The sequence below is a fragment of the Festucalex cinctus genome, chromosome 12 (genome assembly GCF_051991245.1).
Source record: "Festucalex cinctus isolate MCC-2025b chromosome 12, RoL_Fcin_1.0, whole genome shotgun sequence".
NCBI lineage: Eukaryota > Metazoa > Chordata > Actinopteri > Syngnathiformes > Syngnathidae > Festucalex > Festucalex cinctus.
The window spans coordinates 7,537,982-7,561,305 of NC_135422.1; the positions used below are offsets into that span (position 1 = coordinate 7,537,982).

The 23,324-nt window shown below is 42.5% G+C and overlaps 1 protein-coding gene across 1 annotated transcript; it reads right to left on the reverse strand.

The window, feature by feature from the left end:
* Positions 1–4,188: 4,188 nt before the first annotated feature.
* LOC144031964 (uncharacterized) lies at positions 4,189–5,545 on the reverse strand. Its single transcript, XM_077539516.1, has 2 exons — positions 5,447–5,545; positions 4,189–5,349 (listed from the first exon to the last, which is right to left on the reverse strand). Exons 1-2 carry the CDS (start codon positions 5,466–5,468, stop codon positions 4,757–4,759), a joined length of 615 nt encoding a protein of 204 aa, XP_077395642.1. The 5' UTR covers positions 5,469–5,545; the 3' UTR covers positions 4,189–4,756.
* Between the last annotated feature and the right edge of the window lie 17,779 nt (positions 5,546–23,324).

The window sequence follows — 23,324 nt, forward strand, 5'->3', positions numbered from 1 at the left end:
AATGACCCCAATACTTTGACATGAAGCTAGATTAGTTTTTTTTTTGCTCACATATATACGATGTCAGCACAGAACAGTGAGGTTGTTTTTGTTGTTATGTCTTTTTCCCCGGTGCTGATCAATGATGTCATTGACATAAAAATTACATCACCGATTTTCGATATTGGCTAATCTCAAGCCAGTCTATCAGATTGGTGTGAATCCTAATTGTTTATACAGTAAATGTCTGACTTTTAGATCATCCATCTGAGGTGTTCATATTTGCCTCATAACTAATCTGGATTGGATCTTCATTAAATATGGATTAAACAACTTTTAACATTTCATACACAGCTAATTTAATACAGATAACAATAACAAGATTTGAGTACTGGGACTGGTATCAACATTTTGTTTTTCGCTAATTTGCTGGAATTTAGAGGCTTCCGGGGTTGGCGTAAGACTGATTTTGTAACCATGAGGAAGGCAGGAAGTGTTTGGTCGGTGCTGGATTTCACTTTGATTTATCTTTCTTTTCTCTTTATTTTTTCTGACCTTTTCTCTGGTCTCCTGACCATTTGAACCTCACGACTCTGGCAAGATTCTGAAGTACCTGCTTAAGGCGAAGGGTAATGGGATATTTATAAGGTTTTAGGTGAATTAATGAGTATAAATTGATACGTATTTGCACGCACGCACGCAAACGCACACACGCAAACGCACGCACACATACACACACACAAAAAAAAAAAAGAGCAATGATGATAAGACTACCGAATGAACAATTCTGAGCTCTTTTAAAAACAAAAACAAAACAAAAAACATTTTGTTTTTCGAATCCCAAAGATATTTTAATAGTTTCTGGGCGATTTTGTATTGAATCTGAAAATGGCATCCGTCTCTGAAATGGCTCAACTTTTTGAGAAATTGAATGCTCTGAAACAATGGCAGGACAGCTTTTTCATGTTGAGGAAAAAAAACCTTAAGTATGGTATCGGTATCGGCCGATACTGAAAAGCTGGGTATCGGTATCGGTATCGGGGACCAAAAAACGGTATCTGAACAACACTAGTCACAATATAGCCTAATGTAGTCCGTATAGGTTTGGACTTTGACCATTGGTTACACTTTAAATGCAATTGAGTGGTCGTTAAGAAGCACAGTGGAAGGACACACACACACACACACATACTGAAAGTGTAGAGTGGGTGTGCCATGAGGCATCCACAACGGTCCAACAAGGATCAATTACCGACTGCTTGCTGAAGAGGTCATGCTGCATTGAATGTCCAGGGAAGGATGTCGATCATTGCAGACTGCACGGGGGTCTGACATCTGAGTGTTTTGGCTCGTGCTGAAAAAGTCGTTTCTTGATTGATGCAATTTTACAAACACATTCACACTCTGGCAATCGCGCACTCCCACGATGGTGATCCTTTGACTTTCAACCATGGAGGAAAATTTTTTGCATGTGACCTATTTTGGCACAAAGTTTGGTATGAGCGTTCAAACTCATCAGATGTTGCGATAAGATTGGATGAGTTTGGTGATTCCCTTGATTTTTATTCTTGTACTTACATTGACATTCGGGTGTTTGAAATGAATTTCTACTTGACTATTAACTCATTCACTGCCATTGACGGAAAAAGATGTCAAATGATGCATTTTTGGGCTGGCAGTGAATGTGTTAAAAACCAAGATACTACAATTATACTGAAAATCAGCTATAGAACAAATTCTCACTAGGAACTGTTTATAACAAATCGCTAGTCAATTTGGGAACTGGTGATTGTTATTACTTCAGCTAATGCTAAATGCTATCTCGGTGACATGTTAGCAGTGCTAAACAATCTATGCACTCACCATTATTCAACCTTTTTTGCTCGGTCCCAACAGGTATTGAAAATTGGCTGTGCCATTTACCTTGCAGGCTTGCACCAGTCCCGCTTGTAACATTAGAAAATATGTTGCCAGTGCCAGAAAAAAATCATCTTGCGCCATCATCTGACCGGGTGACCACAGCATGAGTCTAGTACGACCACATTTCCCATGATTCTTAGAGGCGGAAGCAGGAAGTTCTAGTTCTTTTTTTTTTACTTGACTTGACTTGACTTTACTTTTGACTTTACTAAAAAAAATTAAAAAAATAAATAAAAAAATAAAAAATAAAATAAAAAGGTCCGACCTGAAAGCATTTTAGATGAAAATGGTGGATAGTGATAATTTTTTTTTTATTTTGGTTCTCAAAACTCATTTTGACCTCCAGCAAACTTGCCTTCTCGCAATTTTGCTTCATGTATTATTTTTATCTTAGTTTATAAGCACTTCATACCGTTCATTGGTTCACCGTATAATTTCATGCAGCGTTATGGCGAATATTTATGAATGAAGAAAGCTATCTAGTTTTATACTCGAGTAAATTGTGAAGTTGGCATCCTTTTTTTTCCCCCGACTTCGCAAGTGGGATTTCCGAGTTCAAGGGGGCGTGCCTGTACACACTTCCTGGTTTGAACTCGGAGAAGTCCCACTTCTGACAATCCTTGAATGCAGCATGATTTGATGAAAAAAAAAAAAAAAAAAAAAAAGCCTGCCCATGCAAGCGTGAATGTGAAAGTAAATAGGAAGGAATTTAGCAGTTAAGGTCCTTTTTGATATATTTGAATAGGGAAACACTATAATGTTTGATTTAAAATTGCTAATAGCATCATTCCCAGTTGACTCTGAACAGTATAAGTGGGAAAAAAATGTTTGTACAAACCTAAAAAGCAAATGGCGACGTAAGAAAGTGCGCACCAGGAGGTCCCTTTTTTTGTTTTCTTTGGCATTTTAGGTCCAACTGTTGAAATTCTGAGTGCAGCTCATCCATGTGAAAAACATGATGTACAGCTTGAAAAACATTCAGGTGCTTCTTCCTCTAAATCAATGCAGAATCCATCAGTTAGACTCCAAGTCATCACTATTATGTCTCAGCCACTTTAAATTCACCACAGGCAGGCTCATTTGCATACCCTACATGCGCGCTACAAAATAGGAGCCGTATAAAAAGACGCTTCGTTTTCATTTTGTCACACAAGTTGTTAGCCTCCGGGAATTACTTCCCCAATTTCCACATGACACCGGGTAAACCTGCACCTGCGCTCTGCTTGTCTTCTCAAGCAATGACTGTGTAGCCAATATTACACTTTTCCAAACACTCGCAGGTCTTCACACGTTATTTTGTCACCGCTTGTATTCCCTTCACCGCTACTCGGCACTATATGATGGGCCATCATACACCTCAGGAGAGCCATTCTCTCCACAGATTGCATCATAATTGTGCCCCGTTCTGCTTTTAATCACCAATGTGACAACACGTTGCATATGGGTAAGTGTGTGTGTGTGTTGCTGAGCTGATGGCCTTGTGGCTACAAGTAGGAGCCCGGGCAGATGTGCCCAATGGAGCAGAACTGCTTAAGCGTGCCTAGACTCAGACATTAATGTGAAGGCGACAAAACTTAACACTGTCTGAATAGGAAAAGAGGAAAATCTGTATTGGACATTTAGTAGGATATCGAGTCCGACAAGGTTTTGATGGGTGATCATTTCCTTACTTGATAGTAGGGATGGGCGAGTACCGATACCAGGTATCGGTATCGGGCCGATACCAGCCTTTTTTCAAGTACTCGAGTACTCGTGACGAGTACAAGCGACCGATGGCAGAGGGGGAAGACGTTAAGTGAGTCCTCCTTGCCTGTAACTGGCGCTAGCTTGCAGCAGTTTTTCACCATAACTTCACCGGTTTGGAAATACTGCAAAATTTTAAACCTTAACTAAAAGAGCATTTTTGTGTTTTATTTTGAGCGTTATGACTATTGAAGAGTGACTGTGCTGTTTTTTTGTGTCAAAATTAAAGGAAATATATTTGTTTAAAAATATCTTATAGTGATTTTTTTTATTTGTCAAAATGTACTACTGGTATCGGCAGTATCGGTATCGGTGAGTACTGAGGGTCTGAGTACCGGTATCGGTCTGAAAAAAAGTGGTATCGAACATCCCTACTTGATAGTTTAACACATTCACTGCCAGCCCAAAAATGCATCATTTGACGTCTTTTTCCGTCAATGGCAGTGAATGAGTTAATTTGGAAAATCTGGTCACTCTATTGTTGTTGCTGTTAAGGGGGGCCGGGGTAGCCGGCGAGAGTGGATCCCAGAATACGCAGACCAGAGGAAGGATGATAAGGAATTTATTCCGCTGAGATGCGCGGAAACAAACAACCGAAAAAGCTGGTCAGACAACCAGTACAAAAACAACTCAACCGAAAACACTTGCAAAAGGCAAGGAGAAAAATAGTGATTAACGAAAAACACTTGCTTACAAAAAGCAAGGATTCACAACAAACATCATACAACACGAAATAGAAAGTTCAACTTAAGAAAACGTGGCCAACAGCGCACACGTAAAAGGTAACACTACAAGTCTAGGTGAGAGAACGGAAACTAAAATCCAAACATTTTACAAAGTACAACAAAGGGCGACGTAGTAATACATGACACGTGAAAAACTATGAAAGACTATGAAAGACTATGAAAACGCTCGAATAAACACTTGGCAGCACAGCAGTGAGCAAGATGAATAATCTGGCAGTCAGCAGTAGTGGCGCAGTGGCTTTTAAAGTCCATTGATTGTCCACGAGGAACAGGTGCGGTCATTAAGGTGGGAAACGCCCACCAATCACTTGGGTGCTGGAAAGAAACAAACAGAGGCCTGAGAGCCAAACCATGACAGTACCCCCCCTTTAACGGACGCCCCCTGGCGGACCACCTGGTTTCGAGGGGTGAGCTGAATGGAAGTCCCGCAGGAGGGACGGATCCAAGATCCAGGAGCGGGGGACCCACTGCCGCTCCTCCGGCCCGTAGCCCTCCCAGTCGACCAGATACTGGACACCCCTGCCGCGAGGTCTGGAGTCCAGGATTTCTCTGACTGTGTAGATAGGGTCACCGTCGAGCAGTCGTGGAGGCGGCGGAGTCACTGGAGCGGGAGCTAACTCACTGGAGACAACAGGCTTGAGCTGGGAGACATGGAAGACTGGGTGGACCCTCATGGATGGCGGGAGACAAAGTTTCATGGCCACGGGATTAACCACAGTCACAATTTCGTAAGGGCCAACATACCGCTGCCCCAGCTTTTTGGCCCCGCCTGCTAGCCGTAAGTTTCGGGTGGATAGCCATACCTTGTCTCCCGGGGCATAGGTCGGTGCTGGGCGGCGGCGCCGATCAGCGATGGCCTGGTTCCGGGCAGCAGTACGGGACAAGGCCGCTCTGGTCTCCCGCCAGACTCTGTGGGCTCGGCGAAGGTGCATTTGCACGGACGGGAGGTTTACTTGTCCCTCTTGGGATGGAAACAGCGGGGGTTGGTAACCGTAAGCAGCCTCGAACGGAGATCGACCTGTCGCTGAGGAGACCAACGTGTTGTGTGCGTACTCAACCCAGGCTAGGTGTGATGACCATGATGCGGGGGACTGCAGGCACACACAGCGAAGCGCCGCTTCCAGTTCCTGGTTCAGGCGTTCCGTTTGGCCGTTGGTTTGCGGGTGGTAGCCCGATAACAGGCTCGTGGTGGCTCCCAATGCCCTGCAGAACCGCTTCCAGACTTGGGACACGAACTGTGGTCCTCTGTCAGAGACCAAGTCGAGGGGGATGCCATGGAGCCGAACCACGTGCTTGATCAACAGTTTTGCCGTCTCCAATGCAGACGGCAACTTTGATAAGGCCACGAAATGGCCAAGCTTTGAAAATCTGTCTGTTACGGTCAGAATCACAGTGTTACCTCTTGACACCGGCAACCCCGTGATGAAGTCCATGGCAATGTGGGACCAAGGGCGAGAGGGTACCGGTAGGGGTCGTAGTAGCCCAGCAGGGGCTTGGTGGGACGCCTTTCCACAGGCACATGCGACACAAGCCCTCACAAAGTCTGAGACGTCTGTACTGAGTTCCGGCCACCAGAACCGTTGTTCCACCAGGTATTGCGTGCGGTGGACTCCAGGATGGCACGCAAGGTTGGACTCATGTCCCCATTGTAGAACATCCGGGCGTACCTGAGGGGGCACAAACAATTTCCCAGGAGGAACCTCTTCCGGTACTTGGATACCGGCCAGTGCGTCGGTAACTTTCCGTTCGATAGTCCATTGCAATGCTCCCACAATGCAGCGTTCGGGCAGAATAGGTTCAGGAACCATGGCTTCTATGGCGTGGTCATAGATGCGTGAAAGGGCATCTGGCTTCTGATTCAAAGTTCCCCTGCGATAAGTCAGCACAAAGTCAAAACGAGTAAAAAACAGAGCCCATCTTGCCTGCCGTGGGTTCTTTCTTTTGGCTGCACGAATATATTCCAGGTTCTTGTGGTCTGTGTAGATTATGAATTGTTCCTTCACTCCCTCCAGCCAGTGTCTCCACTCCCGTAGAGCCAGTACGATGGCCAGAAGTTCGCGGTTCCCAACGTCATAGTTGACCTCTGCAGGGCTAAGCCTCTTTGAGAAGAACGCGCAGGGGTGCAGCCTCTGGTCATCCGGGGAGCGTTGGGAAAGGACCCCCCCCACTCCTGAACTGGATGCGTCGACCTCGACCACAAAAGGAAGTTCTGGGTTAGCATGCTTCAACACTGGTGCAGTAGAAAACAATTGTTTTAATTCAGAAAAAGCTAATTCCGCTTCCGGAGTCCACTGGAATGGAACTTTATCAGATGTAAGCCGTGTAAGTGGTTGTGCCCTTTGACTATAGTTTCGGATAAAGCGCCTATAGAAATTAGCAAACCCTAGGAACCTTTGCAGCTGTTTCCTAGACGATGGAGAGGGCCAATCCACCACAGCCTGAATCTTAGCTGGGTCTGCTCTAAGTTGTCCTCTCTCCACTATGAAGCCCAGAAACTGGACCGAGTCTAAGTGAAATTCGCATTTCTCAGCTTTTACATACAACCGGTTCTCCAGTAATCGCTGGAGTACTTTGCGTACGTGAATCCTATGCTCTTTGAGATCGCGTGAAAAAATCAGGATGTCGTCAAGATAAACAAAACAGAACTGGTCCAGCATATCTCGTAAGACGTCGTTAATTAAACACTGAAACACGGATGGTGCGTTAGTTAGTCCGAACGGCATTACTAGGTATTCGAAATGTCCCAGCGGGGTCTTGAAAGCAGTTTTCCACTCATCCCCCTCCCGAATCCGAACCAAGTGGTATGCACTCCGAAGATCAAGTTTTGTAAAAACTGTGGCGGCTTGCAGTGGCGCAAACGCTGAATCAAGCAAGGGCAAGGGGTATTTATTCTTTATAGTAATATCATTGAGACCCTTGTAATCAACACAGGGCCGTAACGACTTATCTTTCTTCTCGACGAAAAAAAACCCTGATCCTACCGGTGAAGTCGACGGACGGATTAAGCCGGCGGCCAAGGAGGAAGAGATAGTCATGCAAGGCCGCCTGTTCCGGTTGCGAAACCCTGTACAATCTGGAGGTAGGAAGTGGCGCATTGGGAATCAAGTCGATTGCGCAATCGTAGGGTCTATGGGGTGGCAACGACTGGGCTCGGTCCTTACTGAAAACCTTACTAAGATCATGATATTCTCTCGGTACATTGTCAAGGCAGATTGCCTCCAGAAACATAGGCGGAGAGGTAGGTTTATCGCGGTCGGCGGATACTAGACAGTTAGCATGACAGAATTCGCTCCAGTTTTCCAAGGCCGGCTTGGACCAGTCGATCTCTGGATTATGTTTCTTAAGCCACGGAAGTCCCAAAATAATGGGTACCGAACGGGACGGCATAACAAAAAAACGAAGACGCTCCACGTGGTTACCTGACAACCTTAACTCAACCGGAGCCGTAACATTTTCAATAGCGGCCAGGAGGCGTTCGTCAAGATCCAGCACCTCTTTACATTCCCTAAGGGGTTCTAAGGGACAACCCAACTGTTCAACAATACCAGGATCCATGAAACACTCATCGGCCCCAGAGTCAATAAGCGCTATAACTGTAACAGTATTTCCTGGCCCCGTTACCTCCCCTGGAAGTTCGAGCCTAGTGTGGCTGACAGTTCTAGAACCCACCATACTCTTATCTACCCCCGTCCGAATGCACTCACACTGTGGTGTAGATGACGAGACCGGGGTATCAGCCGGGGCTTGTAGAGAGCGGAGCAGCGTTGTTCCTTGTTGCCCCCGTGAAGCTCTGGCTGGACAGCCGGCGACGCGGTGTCCCACTTGACCGCAGTAGTAGCAGGCCCCACTCCGAGATCGGCGCAGCCGCTCTGCTGGGTGAAGTCGACCACTCCCCAGTTGCATGGGTTCGTCCGCTACGGCGTCAGTCACGGATCCTGACATGTCTCTGCTTTGGCTGCTTTGCTCGCAGCCCCGTTCTCGGCGTCTTTCCCGGATACGATTATCCAGTCTAATACTCAGGGCTATGAGTTCTTCCAAGTTCGTGGTTTCGTCGCGAACTGCCAACTCGTCCTTCAATACGGGTGAAAGTCCTCGCCGGAATATACAACAAAGCGCTCGATTGTCAAACCCGCTTTCTGCGGCCAGGATTCTAAATCCAATAGAATAGTTTGCGACTGATTGCCGGCCCTGCACATAGTCAAGTAACTGGCCTCCGGCCTCCTTCCCCGTCACAGGATGATCAAACACGCATCTGAATTCACGAACAAAATCGGGGAAGGAAGACCGGAGCTCAGGTGCTGAATTGCTCACGGCCATACTCCAAGAGGCTGCTTGGCCAGTCAAAAGGCTCATAACAAATGCTACCTTGGAGCGATCAAGGGCATACGTAAGCGGTTGTTGGTCAAAAATCAGGGAACAGTGGTGCAAAAAGGTACTGCACATACCGGGTTCTCCTCCGTAACGTGACGGATGTGGGAGAGAAGGCTCGCTAATAGCAACATTAGAAGGCAGCGCTTGCTCTAAGTCAGGAGTCGAGCTAGCTCGGGGAGAAGCGTATGCTTCTGCTTGACCGACCCGGGTCAAAAGCTCCCCAAATTGGCGGGCCAGCGTGGAAATCGCCTCCTGCATATCACGCAGCGATTTGTCATGCTGCCCCACCAATTTCCTTTGACTGGCCAAAGCGTGACGTACCTCTTCCGGGCCTGCGGGATCCATGGCCAGATTATTCTGTTAAGGGGGGCCGGGGTAGCCGGCGAGAGTGGATCCCAGAATACGCAGACCAGAGGAAGGATGATAAGGAATTTATTCCGCTGAGATGCGCGGAAACAAACAACCGAAAAAGCTGGTCAGACAACCAGTACAAAAACAACTCAACCGAAAACACTTGCAAAAGGCAAGGAGAAAAATAGTGATTAACGAAAAACACTTGCTTACAAAAAGCAAGGATTCACAACAAACATCATACAACACGAAATAGAAAGTTCAACTTAAGAAAACGTGGCCAACAGCGCACACGTAAAAGGTAACACTACAAGTCTAGGTGAGAGAACGGAAACTAAAATCCAAACATTTTACAAAGTACAACAAAGGGCGACGTAGTAATACATGACACGTGAAAAACTATGAAAGACTATGAAAGACTATGAAAACGCTCGAATAAACACTTGGCAGCACAGCAGTGAGCAAGATGAATAATCTGGCAGTCAGCAGTAGTGGCGCAGTGGCTTTTAAAGTCCATTGATTGTCCACGAGGAACAGGTGCGGTCATTAAGGTGGGAAACGCCCACCAATCACTTGGGTGCTGGAAAGAAACAAACAGAGGCCTGAGAGCCAAACCATGACAGTTGCTAGCGTGTTGTATGCCAACGTAGGTAATGGTAAATGGATAGCTTTTTATATAGCGCTTTAACTACACAATATGGTGCCCAAAGTGCTTTACAATTTTAGGTGTGCAAATAGGGTTGATTCAGATAAGTACAGTTTCTACGTACAACATATACTGTAGCTTCAGACCACATTTGTAAAACACTGAATTTCGAACAGCTTGCTGGAATGTTCTCTCGCAGCTTGGCCTTGTTCAGTTGTAAAATCTCGATCATGCAGTTAGTCGTATTGAGGATTCTGCGTCGTTACCAGATTGTGTGGTTGTCACAGAGCCACAGAACCCGAGCCCGAGGGTTGACCAACTTCAATGGGGCCATTTGCACCTCAGTAGCTTCAGCTGTCACGGTTGGCAGGCTCGTCTCAGCTGGTCCTGTTGGACGCTGCTCGAGCTCCCATTGTGCCAGTAGCCGCCCTCTATTGAGCATTGAGAAAACATCATTTAGAAGCCACTACTTCTTATTCACGTTGACAGATGGTGCCAATGTTATCAAACCTTTATGTAGCCGTTCTCAAGCATGATTTCGGGCTTGGATTTGATAGTGTTTCAGATGCCCTCTGGTGGCACAATGAGTTGTAACTAGGGCAGATGTTCTCCATTCAGCATTCAATTTATGTAGTTTGTGTATGTACCGTATTTTCCGCACTATAAGGCGCACCTAAAAGCCTTCATTTTTTTTCAAAAGCTGACCATGCGCCTTATAATCCAGTGCGCCTTATATATGGATCAATATTGAGTCGCAACAGGTCTCGCTGTCAAGACGCTATCGGTGACCCTGCACGATCGGTGACGCGCATGCGCAGAGGATCCCGCCATCTTGGATCGCTAGCTAATACTAATACTTTACCTCAGAGAAAATAATAAAACAGCTGTTTATTCATTTTGGGAGTGAATGGAGTTGTCAGATAGCTGGTTTGTAATCTATTAATAAAGTTTGACTGACCTATCTGACTGTTTTGTTGACATTCCCTTTAGCGCAGCACCATCTAATGGATGCGTAACGTAACACCAGCCTCTACTGTAGCGCCTTATATATGAAAAAAAAAGTTTTAAAATATGTCATTCATTGAAGGTGCGCCTTATAGTGCGGAAAATACGGTAATGTAAATAATTAATTCACAGATTAATAGCATTTTTTTTTTACAGCTAATTTCGAGTGATGTGACTCCCGCTGGCATGCAAAGGTAGATAAAATCCTCTCGTAAACTTTGCAAAAGTATAATGCAAAGTATCCTTCATTCACCGTTGTATATCTGACTCACCTCTTCGAGTCGGATGCCATCGTATATTGATTGCATAATAAAGTGGCCCAGTTAAATGCATTCAAGCTCATAAATGTCAATGTTTTCCCAGCCCGTCTTCTTGTTTCACATGCTACAGGGCTGTCGACAATCCACGTATTAAAAACTGCCCTTCACGTCTTTGGGACAGCGCATGTAATAAAAGATCCAAATAAAGCATTCCTGGTGGAAATCACATTGCATCGAGAGCGAGAGGCAGACAGAAACTTTGAACATGTCAGCTGTTTTTTTTGGTTTTGTTTTTTTCCCCAGGCCTGTCTCAAAGGAGAGGTTTATGTAAGTGGTTTATTGTGTGCCTGCATCATGGGGAGACAGGGGAGGTGGAGGGCATTTATGAGATTAGCGCAAAGTAAACTTCTTAGAGTGATTTCCCCTACAGAGGACATCATCAGTCGGCAAGGCGGAGCGCGTCGGGTTCACGATCAGTTCAGGTATCGTTCACAGCACGGTGCAGGGATATTGTGTTTGGAGGTATGACATGTTTTCAGGGAAAATAAAGCGAGACAGAGACGAAATATATCCATTACCTTAAGTGCACGGCGACGCCTGAGGCAGGGCAGGTAACCAGGGTGTCACATATATGACGGTTATCAATGTCGTTTGCACTTGCTCAATGTCTTGGAGGACAAGTGTGAGGTTACGCTAACAGGGATTTTCAAGGTCAATGTTGGAAATGTAGGAATAATTGTAAATATAAGTTATCGTACATTTGCCGCAATGAAGAAAGCTTTGCTCTTCTCCACACTCACATTCACATAGCCTAGCTATATGTTATCTTAACAGAAGATGACTCAAGAAGCACAAGAACCAGAACATCCAACACAGCAGAATGGTTAGAGCCAGTCTGCTGAGGCTGCTTGTTTTCTGTTAAGAAATGATTGCAAACTTGACCACACGTGTACTCAGCAATCTTCCACTCACAAGCACACACGCATTGACAAACAAGTACACTGTGTTCCAACTATGTTTTGCGTTTGCATTATTATGGTTGGAACACCCCTGTAACTAGGGGTGTGAACACCAAATAAAAATAGAGGGTGAGGAGGGGATTTTTTCAGAGAGTGCAGTAGTGAATTGTATCAGTCAGTTCCTCTCCCCTCTCCTCGCGAGCTTTGAACTGTCTTCTCTCCTTTTTGTTGTGTTTAATAAATGGTAAACAGGTAAACCTGACAGAAAGCATTTGTACCAAAGCCATAATTTCAGTGGAGTGTTTGAATTTGTATTCAATATTGTCTCTCATAGCCTATACCCTCACAGCAAGAAGGATTTTGTTTCAGTGTGGGTCTTTGGGCGAGTTTGCATGCTGTTGTGAAATTTCAATGAATTACCATTAGGGCAAAATAAGAGTTCTTTGTGGAACTGCTTTTGATTAATCGTGTATTGAAGCAAATTGGAGGGGATTACTTTGCTGCAACCAGCGGAGGTGATGAAGTCCCAACATCAACTACGGGAAATTGAGCTAGAGCTGTGTCGACCTCTGCTAAGACAACTTAATATTACAGTACAATCAAACAGGATTATAGATTTTAAATGAAGGACATTTAGTCAAATGTTCATCTGTAGTTAGTGTACTAGCTCTCTTCATCTCCAATTTGTATTCTCCTGTGATAAACTAAAGAATGGACATCACCTCATTTCAGACAAAATGTCCTTTATTTGCTTTCAGGCATAGGAAGTAGTATGATGACATTAACATGTCCATAATTATGCCTGATTTCCTGATTTAAAAGATGTTTGTCACTACCAGCAGTGAAGCAGATTAAGCCATCTTTTGGGGTAAAGCTTGCAAAATGTGACGAGTGCACAGCCAGACTGGCTGCCAATTCTGGTGAATTATAGCAGAGCTGCCCTGTGACTGACCTGCGATCAGTCCAGAGTGCTTCTTGCCCTGTGTCAGCTTGTATAGGGTCAGGCTGTAACCCCATTGAAAGTAAGATAGTCCAGAACATTGATTAATGTTTGTTGTGTTGTACAGATTGATGTTTTTTTTTTAATTCTACTTAGCCTTTAGAGTTTTGGATGTGGTTGTTTACAGGACCGTCTAACATCCTGTAGGGGATAGAAATATCTGAGTAACAGGTCCTGTTTTATGTTACATTTCAAGTTCAAAGCATTGTTGATGGGAGGGATGCGGTTCATATAATATGCTTGATATACTGCCAACAATACGAACTGTAAAGCTACTCACTTCACTCCAATTGCGATACGTCATTTATGCTTGTGTACTTTAAAATGTAGGACTTGGATTTATAGCATTGCTCCCGCCAGAATTTTCTCCGCTGATGCGCAAGAATTGGCCGCTGACAACACCAAGATAATCTTTTTTGGATCCCACAAACTGTTAACCACAAATGATCTGTTTGTTATTGTGGACGTTTCAGTCAAGTAGCGCTAAATAAAAAATAGTGCTAAATGTTATTCTTGGGTGAATACAATTGAGTAATAAACCTTGCAATCGAGGCCCGTATAAAATGGAGTGTCTTGTTATCGTGTATTTTCAAACAACTGCATTATTTCTGAACTATAATGGAAGTTTTGTCCCAACAACATTTTCCATTTGTCGGGGCAATAAAACGCTCTGATACCCCGTGTATTTTGGCTTCCCGCGAAACAACGGTCACAGACGACAAAATCCATTCTCTGAATTGTTTTGGGGCGAAAGAGGAGAAGCGTATCGCTGTAATAAACATCTGACCTGGTGATAAAGTATCGGGCGGGAAGTGGCACTACATCACTCAGTGAGAGGACAAACCCAATATAGCACTTGAGAAGAGGAAGGGAGGGCAGACAATACACCCGGAGAAGGAGTCTCGGCCTCTAGCGGAGCTGTCGCCGCTTTTGCTATGAACAGCAACAGCTGGCCACTTTGATTAATTTGTCCAACGGTGATTTATTGGTTTGTAAGTCACCCGTGTGAACCCCAGAATGACTTTACACGGTGTGCATACAAAGGTAACATCCAGTCCCACTTGGGCGCACTTGATATATATTACAAGTTCTTTTCCCTTCTCTCTTCTTCGCTGCATTAATCAGTTTGTGACAGGGGAATCTTTACTGTGAAATTTTAGCAAGATAATCTTTATTGAAGCGCGTATTGATGATACATTCTAATGATGTACCTTGATTGATTTCCCGTAGCATAAATCCAAAATAACGTGTTAGCTTAATTGAAGAGTCTAAATTCACCATATACGGTAAAGTAGGCGTCAATATGAATGGTTGTTTTGTCTATTTGTGCCCCGCGGCTGGCTGGCGACCAGTCAAGGATGTGCTCCTCCTCTCGCCCATTTGGGATCGCCTCCAGCTCACCCGCAACGCTGAACAGAATAGCGATAGAAAATTAATACGCCCGACAGAAAAACACGCCTTTTAGATATATTAGCAGTTCTCAGTTCAAGAATCCACCTATTTACTTTTTCTTTCTTTTGGAATCTATTCTTCCCCATTCACTGAAAAACTCACCTATTCATTGTTGATTGCTTGTGTGCGTGAAGATACCACAAGATGGCACCAAAATGCTGGCTCATAGTAAAGTAGTAATTGGTTCCAGGATCGAATGCAATTCTTAACTCATTCACTCCCATCCATTTTCACAGAAGCAATCCTGTTCGCTCCCGATATTGACTGATTTCGCAAGGCCCGCAGAATATTGTGTTCTATTACTATAAAAGCACGGAACCTATCAAAAGAAAGATTAAAGTCTCTTCTTTCATCAGGAAAAAAAGTATGTTTCTATCCGTTTCCGTTTTGCAGCAATTAGCATTAGAAGAGAGCTAAGTTTCATCAGTTTTCACAAATCTATTCAAAATTGTAAGTAATTGAGGTTTTTTTCTACATGGCCCTGGTTGATCTCCTTTGCTCTGCTGCCACCTGCTGGCCGTTTGTGTAATAACTACCATTTCTGCAACCATTCTTTGCAGTTGAGAGGCTGCATCAAAGCCTTCTGTATGCTCTAGCATAAAAAACATATAAATACGTCTTTGGGACACTTAAAACATAAAAAAAACGTATTTACACGTTATTGGGAGCAAATGAGTTAACGACCATTTAAGTATGACTAGAAAATCACTACTGGACAGACATATAGATAGATATATTTCAAATCCAAACTACAAATTAATTGCATTCACTCCTGGAAGTATTCGTATGGGATCTTGGCCATCTTATCCAACGGGTCTCCTTGATGACCACCTTGAGCTTGATAAAGACAAGGTCGGGTGAGGCCAGGAACCACCGAATACTGAGGGTATTGTGAGCTGGTGAGTTTTGGTGACGTAGCCACCAGTTGTCCTGCCACGACTATATCCTCTTCTCGCACACTGAACGAACCACATCACCTCGTTTGTTGATGAACGGGTTGATTGTCTGGCCAACGTTGACGGGTGAAAACTTGTTTGTAGTGTAGACTAGTGAACTACATTTATTGTGACCAGTCCTGGAACCTTTCTGATAATACCGATACCTGGTATCGGTACTCGCCCATCCTTATTTAATACTCAATATTAATAATTGTATTCGCTAATGTTACGTTTAGAGCAGTAATATCCCGGTCGAGCCCCCAAGAATAAAATTTAGCACTATTTTTATTTATCACTAATTGTTTGAAACATCCAGAATAACAACACATCAAAAAACGATGATGTCATGCAAGATAACATCTAATTTGATCTGCTGAATTCACACTATCCACTGATGACGGAAGCTTTTTGTGCACTCCGCTTGGCGGAGATGGTGCAAAAGATGACGCGAAGAGCATCCATAAACCATGAAACCCAATCCAATTATGGATAAAACCATCTTTGAAATGCAACACATTAAATCTCAAAGGCCTCATTGAGGACGACACTTTGACCACTGCAGCAGTGTCTGTACAAAAAAAAAAAAAAAAAACTCACTCAAACGTTCTAACTGTGCCATTTCATCCTGTCGTTTCGCCCGCACTTTTTCCTCTTTCCACCCTCATTTACTCTGGAAGACACACGCGCGCCGTTCAGCGCACACGCCGGCTAAATGCTGACGCCAGCACTTTCTCGCCTCCGCGTCTCAGCTCTCAGCTCCCTGGAATCGGTTTCATCTCGAGCGCTGCCAATAGCGGGACAAATGAACGAGAGGTCATTCCTAATGTAATTTAGCCAGCACGTGATTATATAATGACACATCAGCCTCCAGCCTGGAAGCAAATGGGAGCAACGTAGAGAAACAAAGTGAGAACTATTTTAACTCATTTACTCCCAATAACGTATAAATACGTTTTTTTTATGTTCTAAGTGTCCCAAAGACGTATTTAGACGTTTTTTGGGTTTTTTATGCTAGAGCATACAGAAGGCTTTGATGCAGCCTCTCAACTGCAAAGAACGGTTGCAGAAATGGTAGTTATTACACAAACTGCCAGCAGGTGGCAGCAGAGCAAAGGAGATCAACCAGGGCCATGTAGAAAAAAAGCGAAATTAATTACAATTTTGAATAGATTTGTGAAAACTGATGAAACTTAGCTCTCTTCTAATGCTAATTGCTGCAAAAGGGAAACAGATAGAAACATACTTTTTTTTTTCCCTGATGAAAGAAGAGACTTTAATCTTTCTTTTGATAGGTTCCATGCTTTTATAGCTATAGACCACAATATTCTGTGGGCCTTGCAAAATCAGTCAAAATCCAGTAAAACAGCCGGTCGCGAACTGGACTGCTTTTGTGAAAATGGCTGGGAGTGAATGAGTTAATCTTCATCACCTTAATCAGCCCTGCTTAAATCACATTGATTCTCTCTCGCATGCATAAATATGTACCGAATCTAATCTGTGTGTTTCTGTCTCCACCTGTGTTTGTATGAGAGTCTTTGCATGTGTGTCAGCAGCTTTTCTTTCACGGGAGGGGTTAGGATTTATCTTTCATTGCAGAGGAAGTCCCATACTAATTAAGTCTGGGCCTATTAGAGTGCGTGCCTCAGCCCGCAGCATTAGAAGGTGTCACTCTCCCATTCATCCTGGGACCTCGGAGAAGCCGCCGGCAATGGAGATAGCGTGCTGCCATTAAGATCCAGACTGCTGATGTCCTCACAGGATGGATGTGTTTATGAATCAATACGTGCACTTGGCTCGATTTTTAACTTTCTGACTCATCAACGGGGAAGAACTTCCCCTTCAGCTTGACAGTCGTGCTCCTCCAGCGCCGTCGATGCACTGCCATTAACTACAGATAAAGAGTAAATCATTGATGAAATGTGGATTGCCTGTAATTTATTGATCGCCGCTTAAATAATACTAATGTAGAATGCAGATCGTAGAATGCACTCGCTGTTGTGACTCAACTTGCAATACATATTCCACTGGTATTAGTGAGAATGAATTATAATTGAACCCTTATGTATCAAATGTACAATTGGTTGCGATATATATATATATATATATATATATATATATATATATATATATATATATATATATATATATATATATATATATATATATATATAAAATCGTTTTTGGTGGTGTAATGCCACTCATCTATTTGGTGACACTTTAAACATTAACTATAAAATGCTGGGCACGTAACATACATCATCTGAATTTGGACGTCAGAGATTTTTTGTAATTGGCACACTTCATAATTTTTACAGCGTTCACATGCAAATCTGGCTTCGCTGGGGCCCCATAAATAATTGAGTACGAACAATCACTTTGAATAATTCATTTCTAAATATTCTTCAGCGTGTTTTTTTTTTTTTTTTTTTTTTTTTTTTATTACCGGAGGGCGAGCTGAGTTCGGTGACAGCGGCAACGTGTGGCGGTAATTACGCCATGTGTCTGCGTCCCTTCTTAATTGCTGCCAGAGTTCGTTGGTGCCAGCAGGCGTTTTTGAGAAAAAGAAGCCAGAGGACAAGCAGGAAATAAAAAAAGTCTCCTGTATTCCTGCTTTTCTACTTATATCACCGAGATCGCCTATACTGACTCGTTGCCCACGTTTGTTGCTGATGAGTTGATGCTAATGATATTAACTCATTAGCTCCCAAAAACGTATAAATATGTTCTATTTTAAATATTACCATGCTCCCAAAGATGGAATTTGTATATTTTTGTTTTGTTTTTTAAATGCTTTGATGCAGCATCTGTACTGAAAAAAATGCTTGAAGCAATGGTAGTTATTACAAAAACGGCCAGCAGGTGGCAGCAGAGTATAAGAGATCAACCAGGGCCATGTTGCAAAATGCTCTTTTCTCCACTGTTTTAAACAGATTTGTGAATAATGATGAAACTTAGCTATATTATAATGCAAATAGCTGCAAAACGGAAAGTGATAGAAATATACTTTTTTCCTAATGAAAGAAGAGACTCTAATCTTTCTTTTGGTAGTTTTCCATGTTTTTATAGCGAACACATGCTTTTATATAGAACACAATATTCTGGGGGTCTTGCGAAATCAGTCAAAATCCAGTAAAACAGCCGGGAGAGAAGGGGGTTGCTTCAGTGAAAATGTCTGGGAGTGAATGAGTTAATAACTGCTGTTGTGCTTTTTCCCCAAAAATGCCTATTGGGAGGGATAAGAGGAGGGGATGGCATGCGGGAAGTCTGGGCGAGCCGAGGAGACTTCAACGGCGGTGGGAAATTAAAACTAGAGCTTTGGGAAAAAGATAAGTTGACGTGTGCACTAAGGCCTCCAGACCTTTAGGACCTACAAGGAATACGACGCTCCTGATTAAAATCACAACTATCATTAAAGCAGCTCCCAACGCACAATTTTTAATTGAGGGGTTTCAGACATCCGCTGTGACTTGACTGCAAAAACACTTCGGTGGGATACGCCAAAGGCAGACAGACTTTTCTGTGTGACTGCGGATTCTTAGGCCATCGGTGTTAATGATGTATTTCCTGCCGTTTAGGCCACTGAAGTTAATGATAAATACACTCATTATTCTCTATGAACAAAACGCCTGAGATTTGTGCGAAAACCGCCTTCATCTAAAATGTGGTGGCATTGTTCTCCTTCCTCTTATATGACATCGTATGCAAGCATGGGAAACTTTGGGAGTATGTCAGTGGGGACTTTTGTCCATTCATCTAGTTCAAGGGTCACCAACTCCAGTCCATGTTTGGCCGTAAGCCACGCTTCCACCAAACAGTGTATCGTACTTTGGAACAGGTGACCAAGCAACCAATGACGTTCTTCTTTTCCTTCTTGTTCTTATTTTCTTTCTTCTAATTCTTCTTTTCCTTATCCTTCTTTTCGGTCTTCATTCTTATTTTTTTTTCTTCTTCTTCTTCTTCTTCTTCTTCTTCTTCTTCTTCTTCTTCTTCTTCTTCTTTATCTTCTTCTTCTTCTTCTTCTTCTTCTTCTTCTTCATCTGCTTCTTCTTCTTCTTCTTCTTCATCTGCTGCTTCTTCTTCTTTATCTTCTTCTTCTTTATCTTCTTTTTCTTCTTCTTTATCTTCTGCTATTTCTTCATCTGATTCTGCTTCTTCTTCTTCATCTGCTTCTTCTTCTTCTTCTTCTTCTTCTTCTTCTTCTTCATCATCTGCTGCTTCTTCTTCTTTATCTTCTTTTTCTTCATCTTCTTCTTCTTCTTTATCTTCTTCTTCTTCTATTTCTTCTTCTTCTTCTTCTTCATCTGCTTCTTCTTCATCTGCTTCTTCTTCTTCTTCTTCTTCTTCTTCATCTGCTTCTTCTTCTTCTTCTTTATCTTCTTCTTCATCATCTGCTTCTTCTTCTTCTTCTTCTTCTTCATCTGCTGCTTCTTCTTCTTTATCTTCTTCTTCTTTATCTTCTTCTTCTTCTTCTTTATCTTCTGCTTCTTCTTCATCTGCTTCTTCTTCTTCTTCTGCTTCTTCTTCATCTGCTTCTTCTTCTTTTTCTTCATCTTCTTCTTCTTTATCTTCTTCTTCTTCTTCATCTGCTTCTTCTTCTTCTTCATCTGCTTCTTTTTCTTCTTCATCTTCTTCTTCTGCTTCTGTTTCTTCTTCTAGGACTGAGTGGAAAATACCAAAAGTTCTGTCCCTTATAGAAGCAAAGTGCACTTCTTGCTGCAAAGAAAGCTCACCTGGTTGTTTAAATAGCAGGTAGCCAAGTTTCCAGAAAGTCTACACAGTTCAATTCAGTTGGCCTGCAATATGGTTCAAAACAGTAGATCATAATCTGCTGACCAGCAATGTGTATGAGGTGTGACAGAAAATTTCCAGGACTAGTTCCAGAAACATATATTGCGTATTTAACATCCGAACTACCGACTACAATGTTTCCCGTTTGAAGCAATCCCCCAGGAATCTAATGTACATTTCCAGCCTTTTCTGCCACACCTTCATACACTCCTGGAAGAGTCGTCTTGGATCCTTCCAATCCTTTCAGTCACAAGCTGTCTTGTCACAATGCTCACCTCTTCTCATGCAACGAATGATGAAAATATCACATGATAACATTGTGGATGTGCTTCCTGGTCATGTTGCAGACAGTGAAGGGGACAACTCTGTGTATGTAGTTCAGGGTTGAAATTAATATTTTGTGACACCAGTCCTGGAACTTGATAGAAATAATAGAAATACCAGTCCAATTTACAGAAACTAAACCAAGGCTAAGGATTGCGCAAGTGCTCGTAAATGATGTGCACCTGTTCTGATTACGCCCATAAAATCTTCCTATAAATATACTCTAATTGATACGTGTTTTTGCTTCATAGGTTTTCAGGCTTGAAGTTTTGTACCCCTTTTGTTTTTCAGTTTCGGCAGGGCGGATTACCGGTTTTCACGTCTTATCATGACCTCTACTAAAAGTGTTGTTAGTCTGTATCACACACCCAAAGCCTCTCTCTCATTGTTCTGCAGTGTAGCCAGAAAGTTAAGCGAAGGCCTCACTGCCGGCTATTGATTTACGTGTCCTAGTGATGGCTGAGAGATTGCCTGCGCCGCCGAGTGATCCGGGAGCGAGCGCGGGATTAAGGAAGGCATGGATTGTTATCGATTTCTATCAGATACAATCATTTCATTTGGACTCAAATCTCTTTCCCGGTGCATTGTGAACCAATCCAAAGCAGAGGTCTTTTAATACCTCCCGCCCCTCTTCCCGCTTTAGTGGCCACTCCGCTAACAGGGTTAACACCTTGTGTTGTTTTACCATTACAACCCAACTTAACAATTAGGGCCAAGAAGAATACTAAGACCCAGAACCGCCTTCCCTCATGAGACATTGAATTAGGTCTCACGCGCCGGACGCGCCAATAAGTCCGCTGGGCAATTTGACATGGTTCCACAGTGACAGAATTGTGTGCATTGCAGGGTCATTTACCTGATTCATTGGCTTAAGCTACAGAATGCTCCATTTTCCCTTGAAAATAAGGCCAATTTATTTAACAGTGTCTCATGGGTGGCTGTTTCTAATCTTCCGTCTCCGCTGATGAGATGAATCTCTGCGACTGGATTTATGTTCTAAACACTCACACGTGCACTGGACAGCCCGAGCACATCGAGCTCACTAACCACACGCTGACAGATGTGAAATGAAAATAATGTGTGATGTACTGTGCCATAAAAAATACTTACTGGAGAATAAAAATAGTGATTGATTTTTTTTTTTTTATATTTCACAACATAATAAAATGATAATTCAAAAAATTAAGTGTCTTATAAATTACCTAATGACATTTTTAAATCAATTTAACAAATTCAATTTACACTGCTGAATAATTTTGGATCGTTTTATTATGCAATGATGAACTTACTCTAACACTTGTATTTGTGTTCAGGATGTTAGAAGTGTTTCTTAAATTATTATATACTGTACAGTTAACTAGGGATGTGCAAAACAACTTCTATTCAGCCCGATAGCAGTATGAGTACTCAATTTTTGAATAGTCATATAAAGTATGTAACAATCAGCAGTGTGCAAATACCACTAGTACTTTTGATAAATAAAATTTCCCCTAAAACAATGGGAGATAATTTTAAAGAATGATCTATATTTCCCAATATAGTATTTTTACTTAAAATAATGAAATAATGCCTCTTTTCTATTCTAATTTCTAGTTCCTGACCATTCCTGGTATCGGCCTCTGTCGTGAGTACCGATACCTCTAAATAAGGCCTGGTATTGGGCAGATAAAAATACTTAAAATCGGTAGTTGTCTACCCAGTTAACGAAGGTCTAATAATATCAGTTCTAGAATGGATTTCAATTATATTTAGTGTTAAAAACTTGGGATGGGCGAATACCGATACCACCGATACCAGCCTTAACTTGAGGTACCGGTACTCGCGACGTTGGCCGATACCAGTATTGTCTGCCCTCTTGTGGCCATTTCAATCAGGAACTAAAAAGTTGAAGAATAGAAAATTGTAATTAATATCATGCAGTTTTAAAGGAAAATGCTATATTGGGATATATAGGTCTTTCTTTAAAACTATCTGCCATTGTTTTCTATGGGAATTTTACGTACTAGTGGTATCGGTATCTGGTATTGGTATCAGTGACTAGGGATGTCACGATAGGGGGCAATATCGTGATATTGTGATATTAAAACTGCCACAATATCGTCGTTGTCATGTTCACAATATTTAAAACGACCACATCTATTACAAAAGTCAGGTTGATTTCCATTTGTGCAGATCTAGCACCCTCTAGTGGCTATTTTATTTCTGCAATTTAATTTTCATTAGGGATGTTTTGGCCTTCTATTTTTAAAATCTATGCTAATTGTCAGATGAAGGGGAACCTAATTTGCTTGTGAAGCGATTAATGTGTGCTTGCATTAGCAAGTAAGAGGCTCACTGTTATTAGAGATTGTAGGTGGTTTAAATGCATTGCTGTTATGCACAAAAGCACAATATTGTGCTTTTTTTTTTAATAATAATATCGTGATCTTTTTTAAATATTGCCTCAATATTGTTATTAGAGATTGTAGGTGGTTTATATGCATTGCTGTTATGTACAAAAGTACAATATTGTGCTTTTTTTTTAGTATGAGCTTCTTCTTTTTTTTACAATATTGTGATCTTTTGTAAATATCGCCAACGCCCCCACCATATCGTGATAACTATCGTATCGTGACCTTCATATCGTGATAATATTGTATCGTGATGTTTGGATATCGTCACATCCCTATCAGTGACTACTCAAGAGTACCCAATACCATGCATTGTACTTGTACAGTCTGAAAAAAAGTGATCTCGAACATGCCTATACTAAAAATCAGCATCCTTGAATTGAACTTCATTCCAAGTCTTGCTTATGAACCCAATCTGTGCTGATGTATTTCCTATCATATTGTGCTCACTT